This window comes from Notamacropus eugenii, chromosome 1 (genome assembly GCF_028372415.1).
Source record: "Notamacropus eugenii isolate mMacEug1 chromosome 1, mMacEug1.pri_v2, whole genome shotgun sequence".
In the NCBI taxonomy this organism is placed as follows: domain Eukaryota; kingdom Metazoa; phylum Chordata; class Mammalia; order Diprotodontia; family Macropodidae; genus Notamacropus; species Notamacropus eugenii.
In genome coordinates, this window is record NC_092872.1 from 293,118,626 (window position 1) to 293,142,560 (window position 23,935).

At 41.6% G+C, this 23,935-nt stretch overlaps 2 protein-coding genes across 6 annotated transcripts in view; one reads left to right on the forward strand and one right to left on the reverse strand.

The window, feature by feature from the left end:
- Positions 1–223: 223 nt before the first annotated feature.
- LOC140517182 (uncharacterized) lies at positions 224–22,427 on the reverse strand. The gene is made up of 4 exons (XM_072628201.1): positions 22,374–22,427; positions 21,499–21,579; positions 18,388–19,549; positions 224–832 (listed from the first exon to the last, which is right to left on the reverse strand). Exons 1-3 carry the CDS (start codon positions 22,425–22,427, stop codon positions 19,010–19,012), a joined length of 675 nt encoding a protein of 224 aa, XP_072484302.1. The 3' UTR covers positions 224–832; positions 18,388–19,009.
- Positions 19,077–23,935, forward strand: part of NUMB (NUMB endocytic adaptor protein) — a 172,080-nt gene continuing 167,221 nt past the window's right edge. For 3 of the 5 annotated variants that reach the window (XM_072629189.1, XM_072629192.1, XM_072629191.1), the window contains exon 1: positions 19,077–19,174. The gene's annotated coding sequence lies outside the window, so the exon portion shown is untranslated. Of the gene's footprint in view, positions 19,175–20,619; positions 21,692–23,935 lie in introns of those variants that run through there. The other 2 variants (XM_072629193.1, XM_072629190.1) reach the window with 2 other exon arrangements.

Consider the following 23,935-nt stretch of genomic DNA (forward strand, 5'->3'; position numbering starts at 1 on the left):
AAACTCTCAGTGCTTTCAGATGACTAAGATGATAGCCCAGGGACTAAGTACTAGTTGTGCAAAGTTGAGCACCTGGTAAATGGGTAGAGCATCCCCATTTTATAACACAAGGACTTTAGTTTTGGTCAAGTTCTAAATTATTGTTTACCTACTCTCTGGTTGGATAATTGGGATTACAGGCATAACCATATGGGGTTATTCCCATAGTTCTAGAATTTCGCTGTTTGTTTTTTTAAACTTTATTTTATTTTACACCTTTTTCAATTAATAAGTACCTCCCTCCCCTGAATCAGAAAAAAGAAAAAACAAAATTCTTCTAACAAATATCCATTTTGTTATTGTTGTTGAATCATTTCAGTTGTGTCTGACTTTCCATCGTCCCATCTGGGGTTTTCTTGGCAAGATACTGGAGTGGTTTTCCATTTTCTTCTCCAGCTCATTTTACAAATGAGGAAACTGAGGCAAACAGGTTAAGTGACTTGTACAGGGTCACACAGCTAGGAAGTAACTGAAGACATATTTTAACTCAAGTCCTCCTGACTCCAGGGCCAGGCCTCTACCCACCTCGTTGCCTACAAATACCCATAGTCATGCAAAACAAATTCCCACATCGGCCATGTCCAAAAAAAATATTTCTCATCTGAATTTTGAGTCTATTAGTAGACAGCACATTGCATCAATGACTCTCTGGAAATGTCTTTAGTCATGGCGTTGGATGACAGTACTTAAATCTTTACAAGTCTGTCTTTACAATGTTGTCATGGTATAAATTATTCTCCAGGTACTGTTCACTTTACTTTATGTCAGTTCACAGCAGTTTTCCCAGGTTTCTCTGAAAAAAAAAACAAAACAAAACCTTTCATCATTTCCTTCAGCATAACAGTATTTCTGTCACATTCACATACCATAATTTGTTCAACCATTTCCTAACTGATGGATACCCATCTCCCCCATCTTAATTTATGATTTTTTGCCACTGCAAAAAGAGCTGCTATGCATATTGTGTACATATGGGTTCTTTTCTTCTTTCATTCCTTTGGGGGCACAGAATTACTTTGCTATTAACAAAACCTTAAAGGTCATGTCATGGAGGGTGAAGGGTCATAACATCATCCAGATTCTTTCAGAAGTCATTTATTCTTCTTTCTTTTGTTTATGAATCAGTCTTATATGTACATCTGTACCATCTCTTGTAAACAAATCCTAGAAGCCGATTGATGGGACAGTTAAAAAGATTTGAGAGACATAGTTTCTGGGTAATTTAATCATTTTATTAATAAGGCCAATATGTTGTTAACAAAAGGTTGGCCATTTGTCTATCTCTCTCTTACACCAAAGACAATCATGGTGGCTTAGGCTCAGGGCTTATATGTTCTTTTGGAAGAACAGTGGCAATCAACTCTGATTGGTTAAAAAAGAATATTACAGTGAGGGTCTGAAAATGACATCATTGTCACCCTTGGACAGAGAAACTATCTCTACACCCAGACCACCAGGCATGGGCAATCTATTCAAAGAATTTATGCTCCACCCAAGCCTGAGCAGAACACAATGACTACTCTACCAGCTTGGAGGCTTGAACAAGAAAGTTAGTCCAGTCTCATTGTCAACAATGTTCTTCAAGACACTGAACTTTTTAAAATCAGAACTTTAGAAGGGAGAACTCTGGATCTCTCCAGATTATGGATTATTAATAATAATTTCTCTCATTGCCTTCTGTTTAAAGAAATGCTTCTTTTTATTTGTCCAAATTTTTCTTCAGATAAATTTCAAAGGGGGACTCTCATATCTTAAGATTTGGGGATTTGATTAAGAAATTTATATTTTTCTTAATGATGCATTAATATTTTTTAAAATTATTATTTTTTAAAAATCATTTTTTAAAAATCACCTCATAGAAAACGCTAAACTGAGCGTTTAAACAGAACTAACTATATTTCCTCCATCCTATCCCACACCCCACTTATTCTATTTTCTCTTTGACCCTGTTCCTTTTCTTGAGTGTTTGCTTCTGATTACCCCCTCCTCCAATATGCCTTCCCTTCTATCATTCTCCTCACTTTATCCCTTTCCCCCTTACTTTCCTGTAGGGTAAGATACCCAATTAAGTGTGTATGTTATTCCCTCCTTAAGCCAAATCTGATGAGAGTAAGGTTTACTCATTCCCTCTCAACGCCTCCTTCTTTCCCTCCATTAAGAAACTTCTTTTATGTGAAATAATTTGCCCCATTCTCTCTCTCTCTTTCTCCTTCTCCAACATATTCCTCTCTCACCTCTTAATTTTATTTTTTAGATATCATCCCTTCATATTCAATTCTCTCTGTGCCATCTATCTGCCTAATCTATCTATCTATCTATCTATCTATCTATCTATCTATCTATCTATCTATCTATCTATCTATCTATCTATATTTCCTCCAACTACCCTAATAGTGAGAAAGGTCTCATGAGTTATAAATATCATCTTTCCATGTAGGAATGTGAACAGTTTCAACTTTAATAAATCCTTTATGATTTCTCTTTCCTATTTACTTTTCATGCTTCTCTTGCTTCTTATGTTTGAAAGTCAAATTTTCTATTCAGCTTTGATCTTTTCAGCAAGAAGGCTTGGAAGTCCTCTATTTCATTGAAGTTCTATTTTTTTCCCCTGAAGTATTATACTCAGTTTTGCTGGATAGGTGATTCTTGGTTTTAATCCTAGCTCCTCTGACGTCTGGAATATCATATTCCAAGCCTTTTGATCCCTTAATGTAGAAGCTGCTAGATCTTGTGTCATCCTGATTTTATTTCCACAATACTCCACAATAATTGTTTCTTTCTGGCTGCTTACAATATTTTCTCTTTGACCTGGGAACTCTGGACTTTAGCTACAATAATCTTAGGAGTTTTCTTTTTAGGATCCCTTTCAAGAGGCAATCGGTGGATTCTTTCTATTTCTATCTTACCCTCTGATTCTAGAATATCAGGGCAGTTTTCCTTGTTAGTTTCTTTAAAAATAATGTTTAGGCTCTTTTTTTGATCATGACTTTCAGGTGGCCCAATAATTTTAAAATTATCCCTCCAGTAATCTTCAAATTATCTATTTTCCAAGTCAGTGGTTTTTCCAATAAGATATTTCACATTGCTTCTATTTTTTCATTTTTGTGGTTCTTTTTTATAATTTCTTGATTTCTCATAAAATAATTAGCTTCCATCTGCTCCATTCTAATTTTGAAGGAATTATTTTCTTCAGTGAATTTTTGGACCTCCTTTTCCATTTGGCCAACTTTGCTTTTTAAGGCATTCTTCTTCTCACGGGTGTTTTGGATCTCTTTTGCCATTTGAGTAAGTCTATTTTTTAAAGTGTTATTTTCTTCAATATTTTTTTTTGCATCTCTTTTAGCAGGCTGTTGACTCATTATTCATGATTTTCTTCCATCATTCTCATTTCTCTTCTCAATTTTTCCTCTACTTCTCTTACTTGATTTTCAAAATCCTTTTTGAGCTCTTCCATGGCCTGAAACCAATTCATACTTTTCTTGGACGTTTTTGATATAGGAGCTTTGATTTTGTTGTCTTCCACTTGTATGTTTTGATCTTCTTTGTCACCAAGTAAGATTCTATAGTCTGAGTTTTTTACTCTGCTTGCTCATGTTGCCAGCCAAATACTTGACTTTCTAACTCTTTGTCAAGGTAGGACTCTGCTTCAAGTGGGGGTGGGTGTACTGTCCCAGCCTTCAGGGATTTTGTATCATCCCCCACTGTCTGTGGACCCAGAGCTCTGGAAGTTGCTGCCACCCACTTCCACCTTCACGTCTGACATCCCGGGGTTGGGGCCAGACCCCAGCCAGACTGCACCCCTCACCCATTCAGGTCTGACAGAGTTTTCCCGCTGACCTTCTCTGCTGTCTTTGGTGTTTGTGGGTTGAGAAGTCTGGAAAATATCATAGTTGCCAGTGATTCAGTCCCCTGAGGCCTGCTTGGCCAGGTCTATGCCAGCAAAGCCCATACCAGACTGTATTCCACTCCCAAACCAGTGAGATAGATCCTTTCTGTCGATCTTCCAGATTATCGTGGGCTGGAGATTTGTTATACTCTGTCATTTTGTGGGTTGTGTAGCTCTAGAATTTGTTTAGAGTCATGTTTTACAGGTATTTGGAAGGCTTTGGAGGAGAGCCCAGGGAAGTCCCTGCTTTTACTCTGCCATCTTGGCTCAGTCCAATTATTGTCTTTAACAGTCCAAACCACAACCTCTTCATATCCTGTCTCTCTATACACTCAGCTATGCCTTTTCGTGAATCTTCCAAGGAGAGGACCAGGATAGAGAATATACCTTCCATATGAAATTCATTGGTTTACTGTGTCACCTTACACCAACTAGCATTCATTAATTGTCTGCTATGTACCAATCACAATGCTGAGAGATAAGGATACAGAGAAAGAAAAACAACCTCTGCCTGTAAGGGGCTCACTATTATGTGCTAGGAGAATGGTGATCCTAATTGTTTTGAGGACAGGAAGGAAGAACCTTTGCTTACAGTATCCAAATATATAGTGGGCAGTATGCAGAGGTTGTGCCCTTGGAGGCACAACCCAAGTTCAAATCTTGCCTCTTACATTTACTAGTTAAACAAGTATTCAATCTCTTTTGGTCTCAGTTTCCTCATCTGTCAAATAGTGATAATAATAGCACCTACCTCATTAAGTTGTGGTAAAGATCAAATGAAACAACAGATGTAAAATGTTTTTCAAACCTTTCAGCACTCCATACATGCAAGCTGTGAGCAATAGTTCATATTATTAATTTATTAGATTGTAAGCTCCTTGAGAGCAGAGACTCTGTTTTGCCTCTTTTTATATGCCCAGTGGTTAATACAGTGCCAGGAACATAGAAGGCACTTAATAAATGTTTATTGATTGATTGATTAAAAAAATACAAGTCAGCTTGAGGTGGATAGTGACATGGCACCAGGGTCCATTTTAAGTAGTACTACAGATAAGAGAGAATTTGAGTACAACCCTATCCAGGACTTATTTTAAAGGTTAATATTAGAGGAGCAAGGGAGTTTGGCAGTCAGGTGCTCTTTGATGAATCACCAATTCAAAATGACCTTATAGATATGGGTAAATTAAAGAGAAAAGTTTTATCAGGTCCTATCTTGTACATTCCTTCAGGCAAACCAATGTAGGCCAGGATTATTCCTATAAAGCACTTGTTAGAGCTTGGTGAGGAAGTTTCTGATTTCCAGGGATGTGGTTTCTGCCTCATTCCCTTGGGCATATTTCCAATGACCTCCATTCCTTCTAAGTGTATCAGAAAGCTGGAAAGGTCTCCCAGGACTGGCTCACCCAAAGGTAGAAAAATGCTTCCTTTGACTCTGATGCAACAGCTTACAGAAAAGTCCCTAGTACATATCTGACGAGGACTTCTAATGCCACCTTTTAGCCCATACTTCCTTTCACCTACATCTCAAAACATTTTAGAAACAGCATTATTCCACTCCCTTGCACAGCTAATTAAGTGGAATCCCTCATATTTGCCTTTTGCCTGGGGTTCTCCCTCCCATGAGTCAGTGGCTGCACCAGAAAGAGATCATGGAATGCCGAATTCAAGGTTTCAATATATACTCATGCTCCCTTCCTTTGCAGCTCAGTCCTAAAACATACTGTGGTGTTTCTATTTGAGGAAAAGCTTATCACCTAGGCCCTTTGTATCAGATCTTGACGCTATCTCTACTGTCATCACCAGCCTCAATCTTCCTTTCTGGCTCCTTGATGTCCCAGTAATTGAATATCTTTCTTTTTTCTTTTGAGCTAGTTTTGGCATGGGGAGTGACGAAAGGTCCCTGCAGGCCCCGATTTTTTAAACTGAGGTCTGAGACTTTCTTTCATATTGATCACTGTATCACAATATAATTAGTTTCCCTTGTAATTCTATTATTTTATGCATTTAAAAACATTGTTCTGAGAAAGTGTTTGTAAGTTTCATCAGACTGCCAAAAGGGTCCATGTCTCAAATAAGCCAAGGACCCCTGTTCTAGGCCTGGTGATCATCTCTTTATTATCCTGTTCCCCAGTTCTCTAGTAATTAGAGGGTCCAGTGAATAGAAGTCCAGGTCCAGAGTCAGGAAGACCTGAATCCAAATCTGGTCTCAGATGCTTACTAGCTAGGCAAGTCATTTACCTTCTGTCTGCCTCAGTTTCCTCAGCTGTAAAGTGAGCATAATAAAAGCACCTACCTTACTTACAGGGTTGTTGTGAGATAACTTTTGCAAAGCGCTTACAGTGCTTGGCACATAGTAGGTACTTAATAAATATTTCTTCCCTCCGTTCCTTCACTAGGTGGTGAAGTGGATAAAGAATTAGCCTTGAGGTCAGCAAGGCCTCAGTTCACATCTGACCTCAGCTATATCCTAGCCGTGTGGCCACCAGTCTCAGTTTCCTATTCTGTAAAAATGGGGATGATAATAATACCTATCTCAGAGGGCTGCTGTGAGGACCAAACGAGATTTTAGGAAGATAGAGATATGCATATGTATATTTATGTATGTATATGTATATATATGTATGTTAAATATATAGTGCTTTGTAAATATTAGAGTTTTCAAATTCTAGCTATTATTATTATTTTCTCTCATCTTTCCCTCCTCTCAGGAAAAGAAAGAAAAAAAGCCCCACCAAACAGAATATGAAAGTTAGATAAGAATAGGGAGGGAAGGGTGATTTTCCACCACTCTGAGTATTATTTACACTTTCAGGGAAGCCGGCCAGTGAACCTCGGTCAGATGAGAGGAGGAGAAGGTAGTAGGGTGAGCCTCTACTTCCTGTCACTTTGTTTTCATACCAGGAGGGTTGACTCAGAGGAGGACCCTTGGGATGGTGAAATCAAACCTCTGAGTCTGAAAGGGAAGCAGATTGTGCCAGACAATGGCTGGAGGGGGGGGGGGGGGGAAGGGTAGGGGTGGGGAGGGAATAAGGGTGGTGGAGGGACAGGGAGCTCAGTTTGGGCCAGAAGGCTCCTCTACATGCCCAGATGAGGACATATTTCAGAGCAGAGTTTTCCTGAAGAACCAGGCACTGCTCCCAGGAACGGAACCAGAGGAAGCAACAACTACCTCTCAGCTTCTGGCTTCCAGCTGGAGAACAGCAAGAGAGACCAAATTTTTTAAAAATTTGTTTATTTGGAGGAGATATTTGTAATGGGATTGAAAGAGAATAAAGTATTCCCCAGGACCTTTTCTCTGGAGGAACAGCAGAAAAGCTATTCCCTACTGGAACATTGAGGGCATTCCCTGTACCATCCTATACCTGGGCTTCCCAAAGCAAAAACACCAGAATGATCTCCATGGAGATTTCTTGTTTATAATGTCTGCTCAGAAAGAATCTGGGTATGGTGGCAGACTGGATCCATCTCACATCTTATGTGGGCTAAACTTCTGGGGCCAGCTTTTGCTCTGAAATACAGTACCACTATTTATTAATAATAATTTAGATCTTGTATTTGGATAGCATTATAGACTAGGCCAGAATGTTAATACATATATTATTATGTCTTGCCTAGAAGCAGAGTTGATTACTCCGCATATATCATGGACTACATTGGGGCCTACTTTAGAGAGGTAGTTGCATGCTTTTTCCTTGAATAATGAATAAACATTTATTGAGCACCTCCAATGTGCCAGGCCTATGCGCTAAGACCTGTGATTTCATTGGTGTAGGGAACTTCTGGTATGGAAATTCCCTCTACTCATACAGCTCAGTAATTCTCATTAGGATGATAGGATTAAAGATGAAAAGGTCCTTAGAGGTCATTTAGTCAAACTCCTTATTCTACAGGAAACTGAAACCCAGAGATATTGTGGGTACATCACTAGGACCTGGAGTCAGGAAGACATGAATTCAAATTTAGCCTTAGATACTTACTAGCTTTGGACAGCTAGGTGGCACAGTGGATAGAATGACAGGCCTCAAGTTAGGAAGACTCATCGTCACGAGCTCAAATCTGGCCTCAACACTTACTAGCTGTGTGACTCTGAGCAAATTATTTAATTCTGCTTGCCTTAGTTTCCTCATTTATGAAATGAGCTGGAGGAGGAAAGGGCAAATCGCTCCAGTATCTTTTCCAAGAAAATCCCAAATGGGGTCACGGAGATTCAGATATGATTGAACAACAACAGACAACTTAATTGTGGAACCCTGGGCAAGTCATTTAACCTCTGTTTGCCTCAGTTTCCTCCACTGTAAAATGCAGATTATAATAATAACATCCTCCTCTCAGGGATTTTGTGAGGATCAAACAAGATATTTGTAAAGTCCTTAGCAAAGTGACTGGAATATAGTAGGAGTTATATAAATGCTTATTTGCTTTTCTTTTACCCTTTCCCTTCCTCACCTACAAAGAGATCATAAGTGATTGAGAGGCAGAGTTTGAACTCGCGTCCTGTGACTACAAATTCACATACTTTTAGAGAGTGACCTGGAACAGACCCAGAGCATCAATGTGTCAGTGGCAAGGCTTGAATTTCAGTGTTCCTAACAGCAAGACTTGCCCACTATACACTAAGCCAAGCTAGAAGGCATACAGGATGATAGATTAGTCATTAACAAACATTTATTAAGCACTTACGATGTGCTAGGCACTATGCTAAGCACTAAGATACAAACACAAGGAAACAGAAAGATAGTCCCTGACCTCAAAGAGTTTAAAGTGGGGATACCCTGCCCAAGGGCTCTGTAGAGAAGTCCCCAGTGTAGCCTGGTGAGAAACGACAACTTGGCTGATCTGGGAGCTCTCCTCAAAGGGAGATTACTCTGGAAGGAGTAATCAAATCAGAGAGACTTTAGAGACCTTCCCAAGGCAGCAAAATTTTAATTTAGGACTTCTGACTCTGGATGGGGCACTGTCTACTGCACTATTTTGCCCCCTCGGTGGATATCTTAAGCTTTGATTCTGCTTGCTCTTTTATCCTTTGAAATCACTTAAGTAGATCCTGCCACCCCTCAAAATAATTTATTTTTGGGTGGTGCTCTGATAGATATGAAAATGGCATGTTGCTAATCACTTCATAATTATCACTAGTGGTTAAAATAATTATGAGTCTAAAAGCACATTGACAGACTAAATAAGTACATCCATACGTTATGAAGGGCCTCACCCCTAAATCATACTCTGTTGCCAAATTGATATTCCAAAAGTACAGGTCTGACCATGTTACTCCCTTGCTCAAGAAGCTTCATTGCTCCCTTTTGTCCCTGGGAAAGATAAACTTCTTTGTTTAGTTTTTTTTACACAGTGTGGTTTTAGCTTTTCTTCTTTTCCTTCCTCCCTCCCTCCCTCCCTCCTTTCCTTCCTTCCTCCCTCCCTTCCTCCCTCCCTCCTTTCCTTCCTTCCTTCCTTCCTTCTTGGGGTTAAATCACTTGCCCAGGGTCTCACAGCTAGTATTGAGTATTTGAGGTCAAATTTTAACTCAGGTCCTCCTTACTCCAGGGCCAGTACCCTGCTCACTGTGTCACCATGCCACCTGTCTCCTCTTACTTTTCTTCGTCTTGTCTCCATTCAAGCGAAACTAACATGTTTGCTATTCCCTGTACACCACACACTCTCTTGCCTCTTTCTCAGGCTGTTCCTCTTGCCTGGGATGCACACCCTCCTCATTTATATTTCTTAAAATCTTTGTCTTCCTTCCTCTTCTTATTTTCTCAGTTTCCTAGATACTACCCCTACCGCAGGGAAATTACTTTGTACAGTACATAATTTGCTTTGAATTTTTGTCTATCTCTGCCACCCACCCAACATAAGGGGAGCTAGGTGGTGTCCTGGAGTCAGGAAGACTCAGCTTCCAGATTTCAAATCTGGCTTCAGACGTTATTTAACCCTGTTTGCCTCAATTTCCTCATCTCTAAAATGAGCTTGAGGAAGAAATGGTAAACCATTCCAGCATCTTTTTTTTATATAGGTGAAGTTATGTTAAAAAGAATATTAAGCCTTGGAATGTAGAAGATCTCTCTCTCTCTCTCTCTCTCTCAGACACACACACACACACACACACACACACACACACACACACACACACACACACACACAGGACATGCAAACCAAGGGCTGCGTGTATAAGAGCAAAAGAAGATTTTTGTTCTTTTGCTAGTTCCAGTCCAGATTTTAGGTAAAGGGTGTAGGAAACATTTGCTGTTTACGTAGATCTTTACCTTAGTGTGGATTTTAACTAACAACTAGCTGGATGTTCTTTTTCAACCACTACTAACTCTCTCTGCCTTTCTAAGTGGCTCATTTCAATCTCAAATCATTTAGAGGCAGTCATCTTGATTTGCCTTACTCTAGGGACTGTGCTTGGTTTAGGGTCAGAAATAACCTCATCTGTTTCCATTTCAATACTATCTCCCATCATCTGCTGATGTGTCGGCCAAAGACAATGAGCTTCTTTTGCAGGAAACTAACAGGAAAGGAAATGAAGCCTAACTCTTCCTGAGGGCAATGTGAAAAGGACGGGAGCTCAGGATGCCTGAGCAGGAGATGATTCTAGTCAATAATAGAGGGAAGGCGGCATTCCAGAGCTGTTTTGTTATATCAAAGCATGAGGGTACATTTAGTGCTTTCTTAAGCTGTCTGGGACAAAGATCCTCTCTATCTTGGTCATTCACTCCACTTCTGCACCCATTTGATCTCAGACTGTGGGACAGAGAACATGGGGCAAGTACTTCCCTTGACACATGAACTGCCTTGACCATAGAGAGCTATTGCAGCAATTTGGCTCTGAGGAGCTCAAATAGCACAGGAGGAAGAGACAGAAAAAAAAGCTGAGCATCAGGAAGAGGAAATTGGTGTTGACATATGGGTCCCATTACTTCATTCGCATTTCCCAACAACTTCTGTTTCAAGTTTTTCTGTTTATAAATACACTGGATGCAAAGAACCTAAGAGATGATTGACTCTTAGGTGGCCGGGACATCTTTTTAAATCTTAACACAGGGAGATTTGGTCTGAGAATCAGAATTAATATACATTTGTCACCAATGAATATTTATTGAGCCGTCACAGGAGGTGAGAATTTGCAATAATAGATGAAACTCCTACCCTAGAAGAGCTTCAAGTCTCAAGTAAAGGTGTATTTACCATGCAAGGAACCTGCCCTGCCTTGGCAAATCAGAAGAGTTTTTTGCACACTATCTAAGATGGGACAAGAATGGGAGATGGATCCTATTGCCAAATTTTGCTTGCAAGAAAGTGCTGCAGAATTTAAATAGATACAATGGGTTTGAAGAGCTAATATACAAACACACACACATAAATCAAAAGTGAGTGTAATAAAATAACGATCAAATAGGACTAGAATGAAGAGATATGAAAGGACCTCCCCAACCCATCCCATTGTGGAGGTGGGAGGTCCACAGGTGTTAAACTTATTGCACATGTTTTTGGACTTTTTCAATGGTAGTTTGGTTGTTTTTTCCTTTCTCTTGAAAAAAATATTATCTGTTACATGGGGTGGCTTTCTGGGAGGGAAGGGAGAGGGACACTTGGGGTAACTATGTAAGAAATAGAAGATATCAATAAAAACTTATTTTTAAAAAAAAACTATTTTTTTAAAAGAGCTAATAGATATAAATGTGTGCTTTTAGCTTTCCATAGTGTGTTTGTCTTAGGCATTCTTCGAGGACGCAGGTTCTCCACCCCTGGTCTTATGGGTTAAACATCATAAGAACCCAAGATGACTGAGTTGGAAGGGACCTTAGAGATCAAATTCAACACCTCTCTTTCCTCTTTTTCGTAAATGAGGAACCCGAAATTCAAAGACTTGCCCAGGATTATACAATTCGTTAGTGACAGAGCTGGGATTTAGAGTCTAGGCCTCTGGACTCTTAGTCATAACAGTATAGAAAGCACCTCAGAAGCCAGCAGGTCCAAATGATATCTGAGAAGGAATCCATTCTATGATATCTCTGACAAGTTGTGAGAATCCAACGAGATAACATTTGTAAAGTGCTTAGCATAATGCCTGGCACGTGGTAGGCATTTAATAAATGCTTATTCCTGTCCCTTTTCTTGTCTATGTGCTCTCTATCTTATATGTTTTTGTATAGACCCTTGATTTCACTGGTAAAGGGAACTCTCAATAAGGAAACTTCCTCTACCAGTACCTATCTGCTACTATTCTGCATGCTGAGAGTCTCTTACTTAGTATGAATCAGAAGTGAAACATAAACCCAAATCTTCTTTGCTCTGATGCCAGATCTTCACTCACTTTGACATATAGTGTCACAATCTTTTTCTTAAAATAAATATTTTATTTTCAGGACTGCATTTTCTCCATCCCACTTCTCACCCCATGATCCTCTAAATGAGAAAGCAAGAAAAACAAATTCCCTGCTACAAAAATGTATAGTGAAGTAAAACAAATTCCCACATTGACGAGGTCCAAATATATATATATATATAGTGTGTGTGTATAGATATGTATATATATACATATGTATCCATGTTTATATCTATATACATATATATGTATATATATGTATATAAACATGTACATGGTTTTGCTGGAGCCAACCCTTATCAGCTCATGATTGTTTAATTTTCAACCTGAGCATTTATACCTCGGAAACTAGCTAATGCTACAAATTAGCGTTTGAGTTATTGATTTGTTGACTGTCTAGACTTAAGAAAATACTGGAGAAAATGTTAATGATTCAGATTAAACCTTTTTTTTGAGGCAAATGGAGTTAATTGACAGCTACTAAGTGTCTGAGGACAGATTTGAATTCAGGTCCTACCTGAGTCCAGGGCTGGTGCTCTATCATATCGCATAAGTCTTTCCAGGTTTTTTTGAAATCTGACTGTTCATTATTTCTTATAGCACAATAGCATTCTGTTACATTCATATACCACAACTTGTTCAGCCATTCCCCAATTGATGGGCATTCCCTTAATTTCCAGTTTTGGGCCACCACAAAGAGAGCTGTTATATTTTTGTACATGTGAATCCTTTCCCCATTTTTATGATCTCTTTGGGATATAGATCTAGAAGTGATATTGCTGGGTCAAAGGGTATGTACAGTTTTATAGTCGTTTAGCCCCATACTTTTTTGCTTGTGAAGATTCTCAAGGATAAGCTAGATGTGTGTAGGGGGGATGGGAGGGTGTTTTACAGAGAGTGAAAGCATTGGGTCTTTCTGGAAGTAGTATAAATACAGAAAATAATATATGTCTTGGTCAGAATTGACAGCAGCTAGTGGCACAGTGGATAGAGTATTGGGCTTGGAATCAGGAGGACTCATCCTCTTGAGTTCAAATATGGCCTCAGACACTCCCTAGCTGTGTCACTCTGGGCAAGTCACTTACCCCTGTTTGCCTCAATTTCTTCATCTGTAAAATGAGCTGGAGTGGGAAATGGCAAACCACTCTAGCATCTTTGCCAAGACAAGCCAAAATGGGGTTATGAAGAATTAGACATGACTGACATGACTCAATAATAACAAACATGATCAGATTTATTTTACCAGAAGTGATTTCTCCACATGGCACAATGGAAAGGGCACTACCTTTGGAGTCAGAGAAACTGGGTTCAGATCTCTACTATGCTACTTAGTACCTATATGTGATCTCAGGTAAGTCATTCAACCTTGGTAGGCTTTAGTTTCCTCATCTGTAAAATGAGAAGCTTGGACTAGATGGCTAAGGGTCTTTTTTTTTTCTCTGAATCTTTGATCCTATAATTTCTAGGCATCATTTTTATTGTGTAGAATCCCTTGGAGTATGTCTATATCTCCTAGAAACTATCAAGAGGAAAATGTAATTTTAAATGGTGCTAGGTGTCCTGAATGGCTCAGGTTACCCCTGAAAAGGAATTGTTGGTCTGCACATAGCTATAGTAATAAAAACTCAGGGCTTAATTAAGTAGCATAATTGGAGCTGAGGGAAGTAGGCTTCCCACTGAGAATGGAAGGTGCCAAGAGTGGCTCACGCTTTTATTTCTGGGGACATCAATGAACATTATGTAATGAAAAGGCATTGTTTGCTTATTCTAAAACCTCACAGGTCCAGGATTTGAGAAGCCAGATACTCCAGAGAGTATCCCACCTACACCTTTCTAGGATCTGCTCTTTTCTATGACCTTTGAGCAAAAGCCCTTATGTAGACAACAAATATCTTGGCAGGTCCCACAGTTGGAAGCTGGACAGCTTGGGGCCAATGAAAACATTTCTCTTATATAGTTTCCTTTTTGCCTGGGCAAAGCTTACATCCATTTACCTTTATGAAATCAGACCAAACGATGAGTCCTTTTCTACAATTTCTTGGCTGCCTGTGTGTAGCATACCCAGTTGATTTTGCTTTAGTGCCAAACCAACATTCTTTTGAGCACAGGGGAGGATTTCCAGGGTTCAGAGTAGCAAGTGTTCCATATGCTGAATTCCTGACAGTCTTCCCTCTACAGCCAATGGCATGGACTGTACTTAGCCAGTGGAACTTGATTGTGAAAGCATGGATTACTGAGATGGTGGTAAAGTCCACACCCAGGAAAGAGCAGGACTTGAAAGCTGCTTCAGGGCTCTCTGCCTCCCTCTCTTTTTTCTCCTTTCTATTCCAGTCCTCTTTTTTCCCCTTTTCTCTTTCTCTCTTTAATCTGTCTTTCTCTGCCTCTGTTTCTTTGTCTTTACCCCCTGTGTATCTCCACCCCCCTTTTCTTTCTTCCCTATCTCTTCTCTGCCCCTTCGTTTTTTCCTCTCTTCCCCTCTCCCTGCCACCCCCTCTCTTCCTCCCTCCCTCGATGATACTTAAGTCAGAGATCTATTTCTTATTGAAAGTCTTGGCTGGTTTTCAGCTCCAGGCTGCTCTGGATTCTGTCTGCTCTCTGGGTAATTGTCTTTTCCTTGGGTCATTTTGTGGCTGTCTAATCCTTTTGGAATTACAAGCAGGGTCCAGGAAAAAACACATTGATATTTTCCTAAACGAGAATACTTTTTTGGACTCAAGCAGAAACACATTGAGGGGGTTAATTTGATTCTGTTTGCTTGAAAAATACCCAAAAAGACTATGGAAAAAAATAAACAAAAAAAGGAGTAAAATAATGTTTAAAGCACGTTGATTTCTCCCCAGATGGATCAATGCCCATTGCTGTAGGTTCTTCATTTTTCACTTCCGTAGGATTTATGAAGACTATTTTTGCCTTCATCACACAGGCCATCCTAACCTTATACAATTGGCCATTGGACAGATATTATCTCCAATGCCTCTACAATCAGAGATGGACTGCAAAGTAGCAGACTCCAAGACTCCAGGATTCTTGCTTTCCAAGAGGAAGACAGAGATTGTGGTGGAAAGGCATATAATAAATGAAAGAAAAGACATGTTGGATGAAGTAATTATGCTTTTGGATTACCTTTTACATTCAAAATGAAGACAGGGTATAAGCAAGTTGCCTCTCCCCTAGCCCCTCCAATACTACTAATTCATTGATTGGCACACACTGGTCCTCTATTTTATATTTTTCTTTTTTCCAATCTCACATTTTCCCTCTTTTTTTTGCTGCTTTCCAGCCAACATTCTCACATGTTCATTCTCAGTTTCTTTTCTGACTGTTTTAGATTAGGGATGGTAAGCTGGTGTACTGACATGTGAACAAAAACACTAAATGATGCATTTAAAAAAATTATTAAACTGAGTGAATTTTTGACCTTTAGAATAGTGATCCAGTTCCTTTTTATGTAAATTATCTGTCTTTTCTTAGAGACAGTGAGCCTTCTCAGCAAGGACGGCATCTAATCCTACATTCTAAGTGGAGCCTAGTCACCACTGCTGCTTGAAAATCATTATTATTAAAACTGTCATAATAATAGCAATGTCTTCTCATGATATTGTTGTTTGCTATCTCTTGAAACATTCATTGCCTTTTAACTTGCCCCAAAATTGATAGGTATTGTACACTTGCAGGCCCAGAGAGAAGAAAGGTGCTGGCATATGTTGAAAGAATGCCAGTTTGTCATGGATTTAGATTGTAACCTTAGAGATAATCAAGGTTAATTCCCTCATTTTACAGATGAGGAAACTGAGGCCTAAAGGGATGAAATGACTTACTTGCCTGAGGTCACATAGGAAGCAGAGTTAGGATTTGCACCCAGTTCCTCTGACTTTAAATCCAGAATTCCTTCTGCAGCACCATTTCAGAACACTGCTCACTATTTGTAGAACATTAAGGTATGGTTTGTCTTCTCGCTTGGCTGTCACATTATTGTGGTCATGGTCTGCTTTTCCCTCTAGCTAGCTGATTCAGACTTCTCCAAGATTATTTTGGCTGCTACACTTTCCATTTACAATCTTCTTATGAGTCACTAAAATGAGCTGGAGGTTATTTCCGGGTTGTGTTGTCTTGGAAGGTGGGGATGAGAAAAAAGGAGAAATTTCAGGAAAGTAATCAGGAAAAACATCCTTTAACTATGAGGTATAATTAATGATAGAATAATCTCCTGCAGTATTTAAAATATTTAAAACTAGACTAGAAAAAAACTGCACAGTACTCAGATTGATAAAGGTCTCTGGACAATGCACTAGGCAATCCTTATTGTTCTTTATGCACTTGTGCTTGAATTTCTTTGCTTTGCAAAGGAGTTTGAGAGGAATTATGATAGATGAGGGGTTGAGAGGAGGAAAGGACTATCTTCTAAATGTGAGAAATAGGATCCCTCTTACTTGGAGAAGATACTTGGCTCTTCAGAGATGCCTCCCCACCCCTCACACTCTCAGTAGAGAAGGGACTTATCAGGGATATAATTCCTTAACTTCATGATCTAAAGTCCTCATGACTGTAAGAGTGTCAGAATACTAGGCTGCTTCCATTCCCAACCCCCTCGATTGAACAATAAAAAAAAAATCTATGAAGTAAAGCAATCCCCAATTATTAAGTAAGTACTTTGTGCAGAAGATCCCTGCAGTAGGCTGGGGGGGGGGGGGCAGAGAGGGGGGGAGGGAGAGATAGAAAGTTAGATAAGATTAAGCTCTTTCCCCCAAGAAGCTTATCCAGTAGAAAGGGGATAAGATACCAATGCACCTATGATACATAATGGTATGTGATTAAATACATCTGACGGGTAAGATTATTACTAACTGGAACATCTGGGAAGCCTTTTGAATTGGTCTTTAAAGAATGAGTAGGAGTTTAACAGGCAATGATGGGGAGACAGTTCCCCAGCCATTTATAATTTACTAGCTAAATCCTAGAGGGTTGTCTGAGGCACGTAGGTTAAGCGACTTATCTAAGTTATCAGAGGTGGGATTTGAACCCAAAATTTAAAAAAAAATGTTATTTTTTACATTACATTCTTTTCCCAATATGTCTCTCCCTCCCTCAGAGAGCCATTCTTTATTACAAAGAATAAAAAAGCAAAGAGAAAAATGAAATTCTGCAAATCAACAGACTCAACAATCTAGACTGGGAGTATATACAGCAGTATTCTGCATCCATATCCCCAACTCATGCAAAGAACTGAATCTAATTTTGACTTACATCAAACGGCATTCTAATCACTTCTCCTCATTTGGGGGAGCCAAATAACCCTAAAAACATTTTAACAGAAACTACCTCAAAAAGCTAATGATAATGAATATAATTCAAGTACAGAGCTTTATGTAGCAGCAGCAAGCTTAAAAAAAAAACCCTACTGTGATTTATACACTAAGTGCATTTTTAAAAATGCAAGCATTCTTACTTGTGTATGATAATGATTTGAGAAAAAAATACCCTGCCATTCATTCAATGGCACTAATATAGACAGCTTAGGAAGAGAAATTTAGGGGAGGAAAAAGTCTAGCTATTTACGTCTTTAGAACACATCTAATAGGGCTATTTGAGAACTGCTGAACAGGAAGAAGCAACTTTGTGGAGAATAGTCTAGTTATCAGGACAGGACAAGGGAAAAGCCTGGCCCATTTAATCTAAACCAGTTAATGGTTGCCTACACACCTTAGAGAAAGCAGCCAGCTCTCAGTTTTTGGAAGTATTGGGGAAATACTAATAGGGCACTTTGGTCCTACGGGAGTGTTTAGACTTGCAGTCAAGGCGTGTGGGTTTTTGTTCAGTTTGCGCAAATGGAACGTTCAGACAGAAGACCTCTGGAAAGAAGCCCAGGTTAATTTCAGGGCTTTGGAGATCCCAGGAGATCACCCGGCTCCTTCTCACCTGTCCATTTTCTTTACACCTTTCTCCTTCTCTCCTCCCACGGACCCAGAACAGTGACAGCCGGCTTCCTTGCAGACTCTAGCACACGACAATCCATCTCCCGATGGCTAGCATTTTCACTGCCTGTTCCCCAGTCTCTCTTCCTCGTTATCTGCCCTCCCTGGTTCAGCTAAAATCCCACCTTCTGCAAGAAACCTTTCCCAGTGCCCCATAGCCTTACCTCCAGGTTACCCAGCGGATACAGGATATGGCAGGGCCATTAAAGCTTAAAGCTGCACCGAGACTTTGGGGACACCCGTAACTTGATTCGCACATGGTGGTTTCCGTGTTCCCCTCCACCCCACCCGCTTTGGGCTCCTCTTTACAAACCCCGCGCTTAGCACAGGGTCTGGCCCATAGCAGGAGATCAGTGAGTGCTTGTTGACTGGCAGACGCACGCTACGTGGGTGCGCAAGGCATTTCAGACCGATTTCATAACCCTTGGGCGTTCTGTAGGTACCCTACCTACGGCTAAGCTGGGATGGACGAGCTCCTGTCAGAAACTGGAGGAAGGGGTGAAGGTCAAGGGTAGTCCTCGTCCTACCCGAAACTCCAGAAGCCAGCCTTCGCAGCACCTCTCTGCGGCGCAACCAAACCGCACGCGCTCCAACCACCCCTGGCGGGCTCGTTCCCTGCCAGACGACTAAACAGACAGCTTCTGCAGCCTATTGTCACTTTCGACGGCTCCGTTCCCGCAGCCAATTACAGCTGACACTCGGGGGAGGGCGCTGCAGGTCCGGGCTGGGGCGAACACCAGTTCTCCGAAAAGGGGCGGGGCGTGTGCCGTGATGGGCGGGCCCTCGCTACCAATCGAGACCGAGAGCTGCCCCTACGATGACCAATGAGAGACCCCAGAGTATGAAAATGGGCGGGCCTGTTGTCATGGGGGAGGCGGTGGCGCTTGGTGGCGACTGGCGGCCGAGGCAGAGGCAGGCAGCGGCGCTGGAGTCGGACTCGGGCGGCGGCAGGTGAGTGAGAGCCTCCGGGCCGGGCGGCCGGGAGCCCGCGGCAGGGAGCGGGGGCTCGAGCTCGGCGCTCGCTCGGCGTTCGCCCTGCCTCTGCCGCGGCGGGCGGGGGAGCCTGGGGGCGGCCCGGGGCGCGCCCTCTCCTCCAGCGCGGCTGGAGCGGACCACGGCCCCGCGGCCGGCGCTGCCGGTGCTGGCGAGTCCGGAGGGGAGCGGGGGCAGGGGCGGCGCGGGCCGCGTCCAGGGAGTGGGGGGCGGGAATCCCCGGGGACGCCGAGGACTGACGGGGCACCCGAGAGCACCGGCTTCGGAGGCAGCGGGGCGGCCCAGGCTGTGAATGTGTCGGGGGGGGGCTGGGGAGATGGGGCGCAACCGAGCCTGGAGGAGGAGTGGGCGGGGAGCGGGGGGGCTGTTCGGGGTGTGTGTGGAGGGGGGGAGAGCAGTTAAGGTCGGGGGGGAGGGGAACTGGGGCGGAAACGGGGAGCAGTTCACAGGTCAGGGGGAGCGGTCCAGGTACAGGGGAGGAGTTTGGCTTTGGCAGAGGAGGGATCGTGGGAAGGGGGAGCCGTTCAGGTTTGGGGGAGGGAGGAAAGAAGGGGAGCAGTTCAAGCTTGAGGGAGAGATGGCTTGGGGAGCAGTTCAGGTTTGGAGGAGAGGGTGAAGATGAGAGCAGTCCAAGTTGGGGGATAGGTTCAGTTCAGGTTTGGGAGAGTGGGAAGGGGGGAGCAGTTGGTATTTGAGGGAGAGGTAGTATGGGGTGATGGGAAGCAGTTCAGTTTTGGGGAGCGGGATGAAGGGGTGAGGGAGAGCCCTTCAGCCTGGAGGAGTGGGAAAAGGTGAGGCAGCTCAGTTTTGGGGGAGGGGAAAAAGGGAGGAGGGGTGAAGGAAAATTCTGGGGACGGGGGAACCTGGGGAAGAAGGGAGAGTGCTTCAGAGGGCGAACTATTCAAGTCTAGGGGAGCAGCTTGGCTCCCGGGCAGGGGAAACTTGGAGAGAAGGGGGAGCAGTTCAGATATGAGGGAGACGGGAAGCAGTCGTTTTGGGGGCAGGGAAAACCTGGGAGAGAGAACCATTGGAAGGAAGGGAAATCCTGAAGAAAGGGGGAGCTGTTTCGATGTTGGGGAGAAGCATGGGGAACAGTCTGAGCCTGAAGGGGAGAGGAGCTCTTGGGCCGCAGCCGGGTCTGGAGGAGGGGGAAGTACTGGGTGGGAGAAGGAGCAGACCGAACTGATCGCGGGCCAGGTCTCGGGTTTGGGGAGGAAGACACAGGTGGAAATGGGAACAGCCTGAGGTGGGGGGGGAGAAGAATGGAAAACTGGAAATACTTAGGGTCTGGGGAGATGGGGAGTGGCCTAAGTCTCTGGGAAACCGATTCTGACCAGCTGGGGGTGAGGGGCGGGGGGCGGAGAAGCCGCTTTGTGGCTCAGAGAACGGTGAATCCGGGGAAACCAAAGGGGTGTGTCCTAGGTGTGCTAAAGGGAAAACCAAGGAGATGGGTTAGGTGGAAAGAGAGGCTTGGGTGTTTCCCTCCGCATCCGGAAAAGTTGATAAGGTCAAAGAGAGCAGCTGGGGCTAGTGAGGAAAGGAAGTTCCTCTGAGAGGGAGTGGCTGCTACTAAGTTTGTCTGGGAGAAACTGAGTGGAGGAATTGACCATGGCGACTTTGGGAAGGATCTAAGATAGTCAAAGGAGGAAGAAACTTAGTAATGAAAACTATCTTTTACTTTGAAGACAACCTAAGTAACTTCTGTGAACCAGGGCCAGATCTGTAAAGGGGTCTGGGAGGTAGGATTCAGGAATACATTTTGGGGATTGTAGAAGGGAAGATTATCATTCGGTTGGGAAAATAACAAGTAGAGATACTGGCAGACTGGGGAATTTGAAAGGGAGAAAAAGCTGTTGAGGGCTGGGGGAGGAAGAAAAAGAGCTGAAGGAAAGGATGAGTCGTGGAGCAGGGTTAGAAGGATGCATAGTGACAGACAAGAGAACTAAAGAAGAGTTAAACTGTTAGAGAATTGTTAATTTAAGCCAAGTGAGTAGGGAACAGAGATGAATGACACAGTCATTGTTTTATGGAGAGAGTAATAAGGTAGAAACTTGAAACGGAAGAGGTGGCACATATCAAGAGACTAGATTGCAGAAATTTGTAAATCCTGTTTTAACATTGGACACTATGCTATTAACCAGTTATTAAAACAAGCAAAGACTCTGGCATTTTCAGTCGTTCAGTAGTCAGACTACATTTATTAAATGCCTGTTATGTGTCATGCATTCTTAAGAATTGGGGATTGAAAGGCAAAAGACAGCCCCTACTCTTAAGGAACTCACGGTCTGATAATCACAGACTGGAGCCTGAACAGGAATCTCCTCAGTATCATACCTGACAGTTAACAAGCGTGCATTTAACACCTGTTAGGTGCAGGACACTCTGATAATTGTTGAAGATACAGAAACAAACAACCCCTTGCTGGAAAGCTTACATTCTGTTTGTGGAGCAACATGTATAGGAAATAAATCAAAGGTAACTTTTTTGAGGAAGCCCTAGAAACTTATGGGTATTGAGCCTTTGCTTGAAGATCTCCAGAGAGGTCAATTTTCCTTCCCCAATTAGGCCAGTTCACTTTGGAGGGCTTTAATTGATTGAAAGTTTTTCCATACTTAAAGCCTAAATCAGTCTTGGAACTTTATTGTTCCTAGTTCTGCTTTCCTTAAATGTGGTTCCCAAAATTGAACAGAGTACGTTAGATGAGGTTTGACCAGGACAGAATACAGCCTGTTTAGTCTTCTGTGATTGTGCTTCTCCTCCTAAAAGAGGCCTAATGTCACTTTAGTTGTTTTTTTTTCCTTTTTTGCCAGCCTATCATAATCTTGGATTTAGTATTGGGAGGCACTTTGGTCTTTTAGTTCAGCCTTCTCATTTTACAGAGGAAACTGAGGCCCAGAGGGGTTAAGTGACTCACCAAAGGCCACACAGGTAGTAAATGACCAAGCCTGACTGCAAATCCAGTTTCTTTTCATTGTGCCATGTCCTCTTCCCATTATTGAATTGGAGGTCCATTAAGCTCTCCAGATCTTTTTCATATGAACTATATTACCTATTCCCATGCCTTCAATTATCACCTCTGTGCAGATGACACACAGTTTTAAATCTCAGTTTTCACATCTTTTTCTGGACTCCATTGGAGAGCTACATCTCCACTTACCTTCAAGGCAGCAAACTCCATTTGTTTGTTGAGGCTACATTTCCAGCTCGACATGTCCAAAGCCTAACTTAGCTCATTTTAGTTAACTTCTCACAGCATTACTTCTTGACTTTTGATTTGGTCTCTTTGATATTGAGTCTGTTGAATTTTTTTTTTTAATATTGAGAATCTTTGGTACAAGGACTTAAATTTGGAACAGAAGAGATGAGTCCTTATTTTTCAGATGTGATTTCAACTTTTGTTTCACATGTGCCTTTTTAAATTTTCTTTTGTTCTTTCTTACTCTTGTTCTGTCTGTGAAGTTGTTTATAAGAAAATATGAGCATATAATAACTTATTGGCAGTTACTGAAATCAACTGATTTGGGAACATTTTCGACAGAAAAAAATAAATAGGAATTAAATAGGATATATTCTAAAGGGATCATTGCTTTAGTGAGAGTACCAGAAAAAAAGATCTTTTTAACCACATAAAATTGCTTGAAGCTTGTCCAGTGTCCTTACATTATTATTTCCAAAAAAAGTAACAATATGAAAGTAGTTTTTTAAAAGGACAGATCATATTTTTCTTGTGTGAGAGGTTTCTTAGCATTTATAGAGAGAAGGAACAGTGTTTTATATAATTACGTGCTTGCAAGATGAACCTGAGATAGTGGAATCTTAATGATAAATGATTTACTAAGCAGATGGCCCTTGTTTCTATCAGTTTCCTCTTAAGAATAATATCTAGATGTGATACACCTTGCAAAGTAACTTGAGTGATTTAAGAGTAATCTACGTGACATGGTATTCAGCTGCTTTAAGGATGTAACATTTCTGTTTGACCCATGATACTCTTTCTTCTTCCACTTGCTAGATGGTCTTCTTTTAGAAGATGTGAATTCTCTTCTGTTTCAGTGGAGTTGGATATGGAGACAGAACAATGCTGAAGAGGGAAAGAATATTTTTAGTTTGCACAGTGCTCTACAGCGTTCATCATTTGTGAAATCTTGATAGCATGCTCTTTCATGCTCTATGAAATTTTGAGGAAGGTATTTGCGCAGCTAGCAGGAGAATTTGGTGTCTTCTCCATCTCCCTAAAGATTATTTTCAGCATCCTGAGAGCTGTATATGTATATGTGTGTGTGTGTATGTGTTTAACGTTAGGGATACACACACATACATACATATCGATATCTCTATGTATCTCCCTCCCCCACAGGAGCTCATATTTATTTGAAAGGCTACAACCTAACTATATAGTCAATTCACTGTTGACTGTATGAGCACAGCCCCCCCCCTTTTTTTTTTTACGCAAAGCAGATTTATTTGCTCTTGTTACAATAGATTCTTCAGCAATATGTGGCTAAACCATAAGTCTCCTAGGCATTTGATTCTCCATGTTAAGTAATATTTGGTATTACTACTACTATTGGAGTGATTATCAGTATACACTTAGTGTAGGTATCATGTAGCAGATTTACATCTCATAGATGACATTGGATAGAGGAATGGAAACTCTTAACTGAGCGTGTAACAATGTGGAAGTTCGTTCTTTAGAACTTCTGTATCTATATAGAGTAA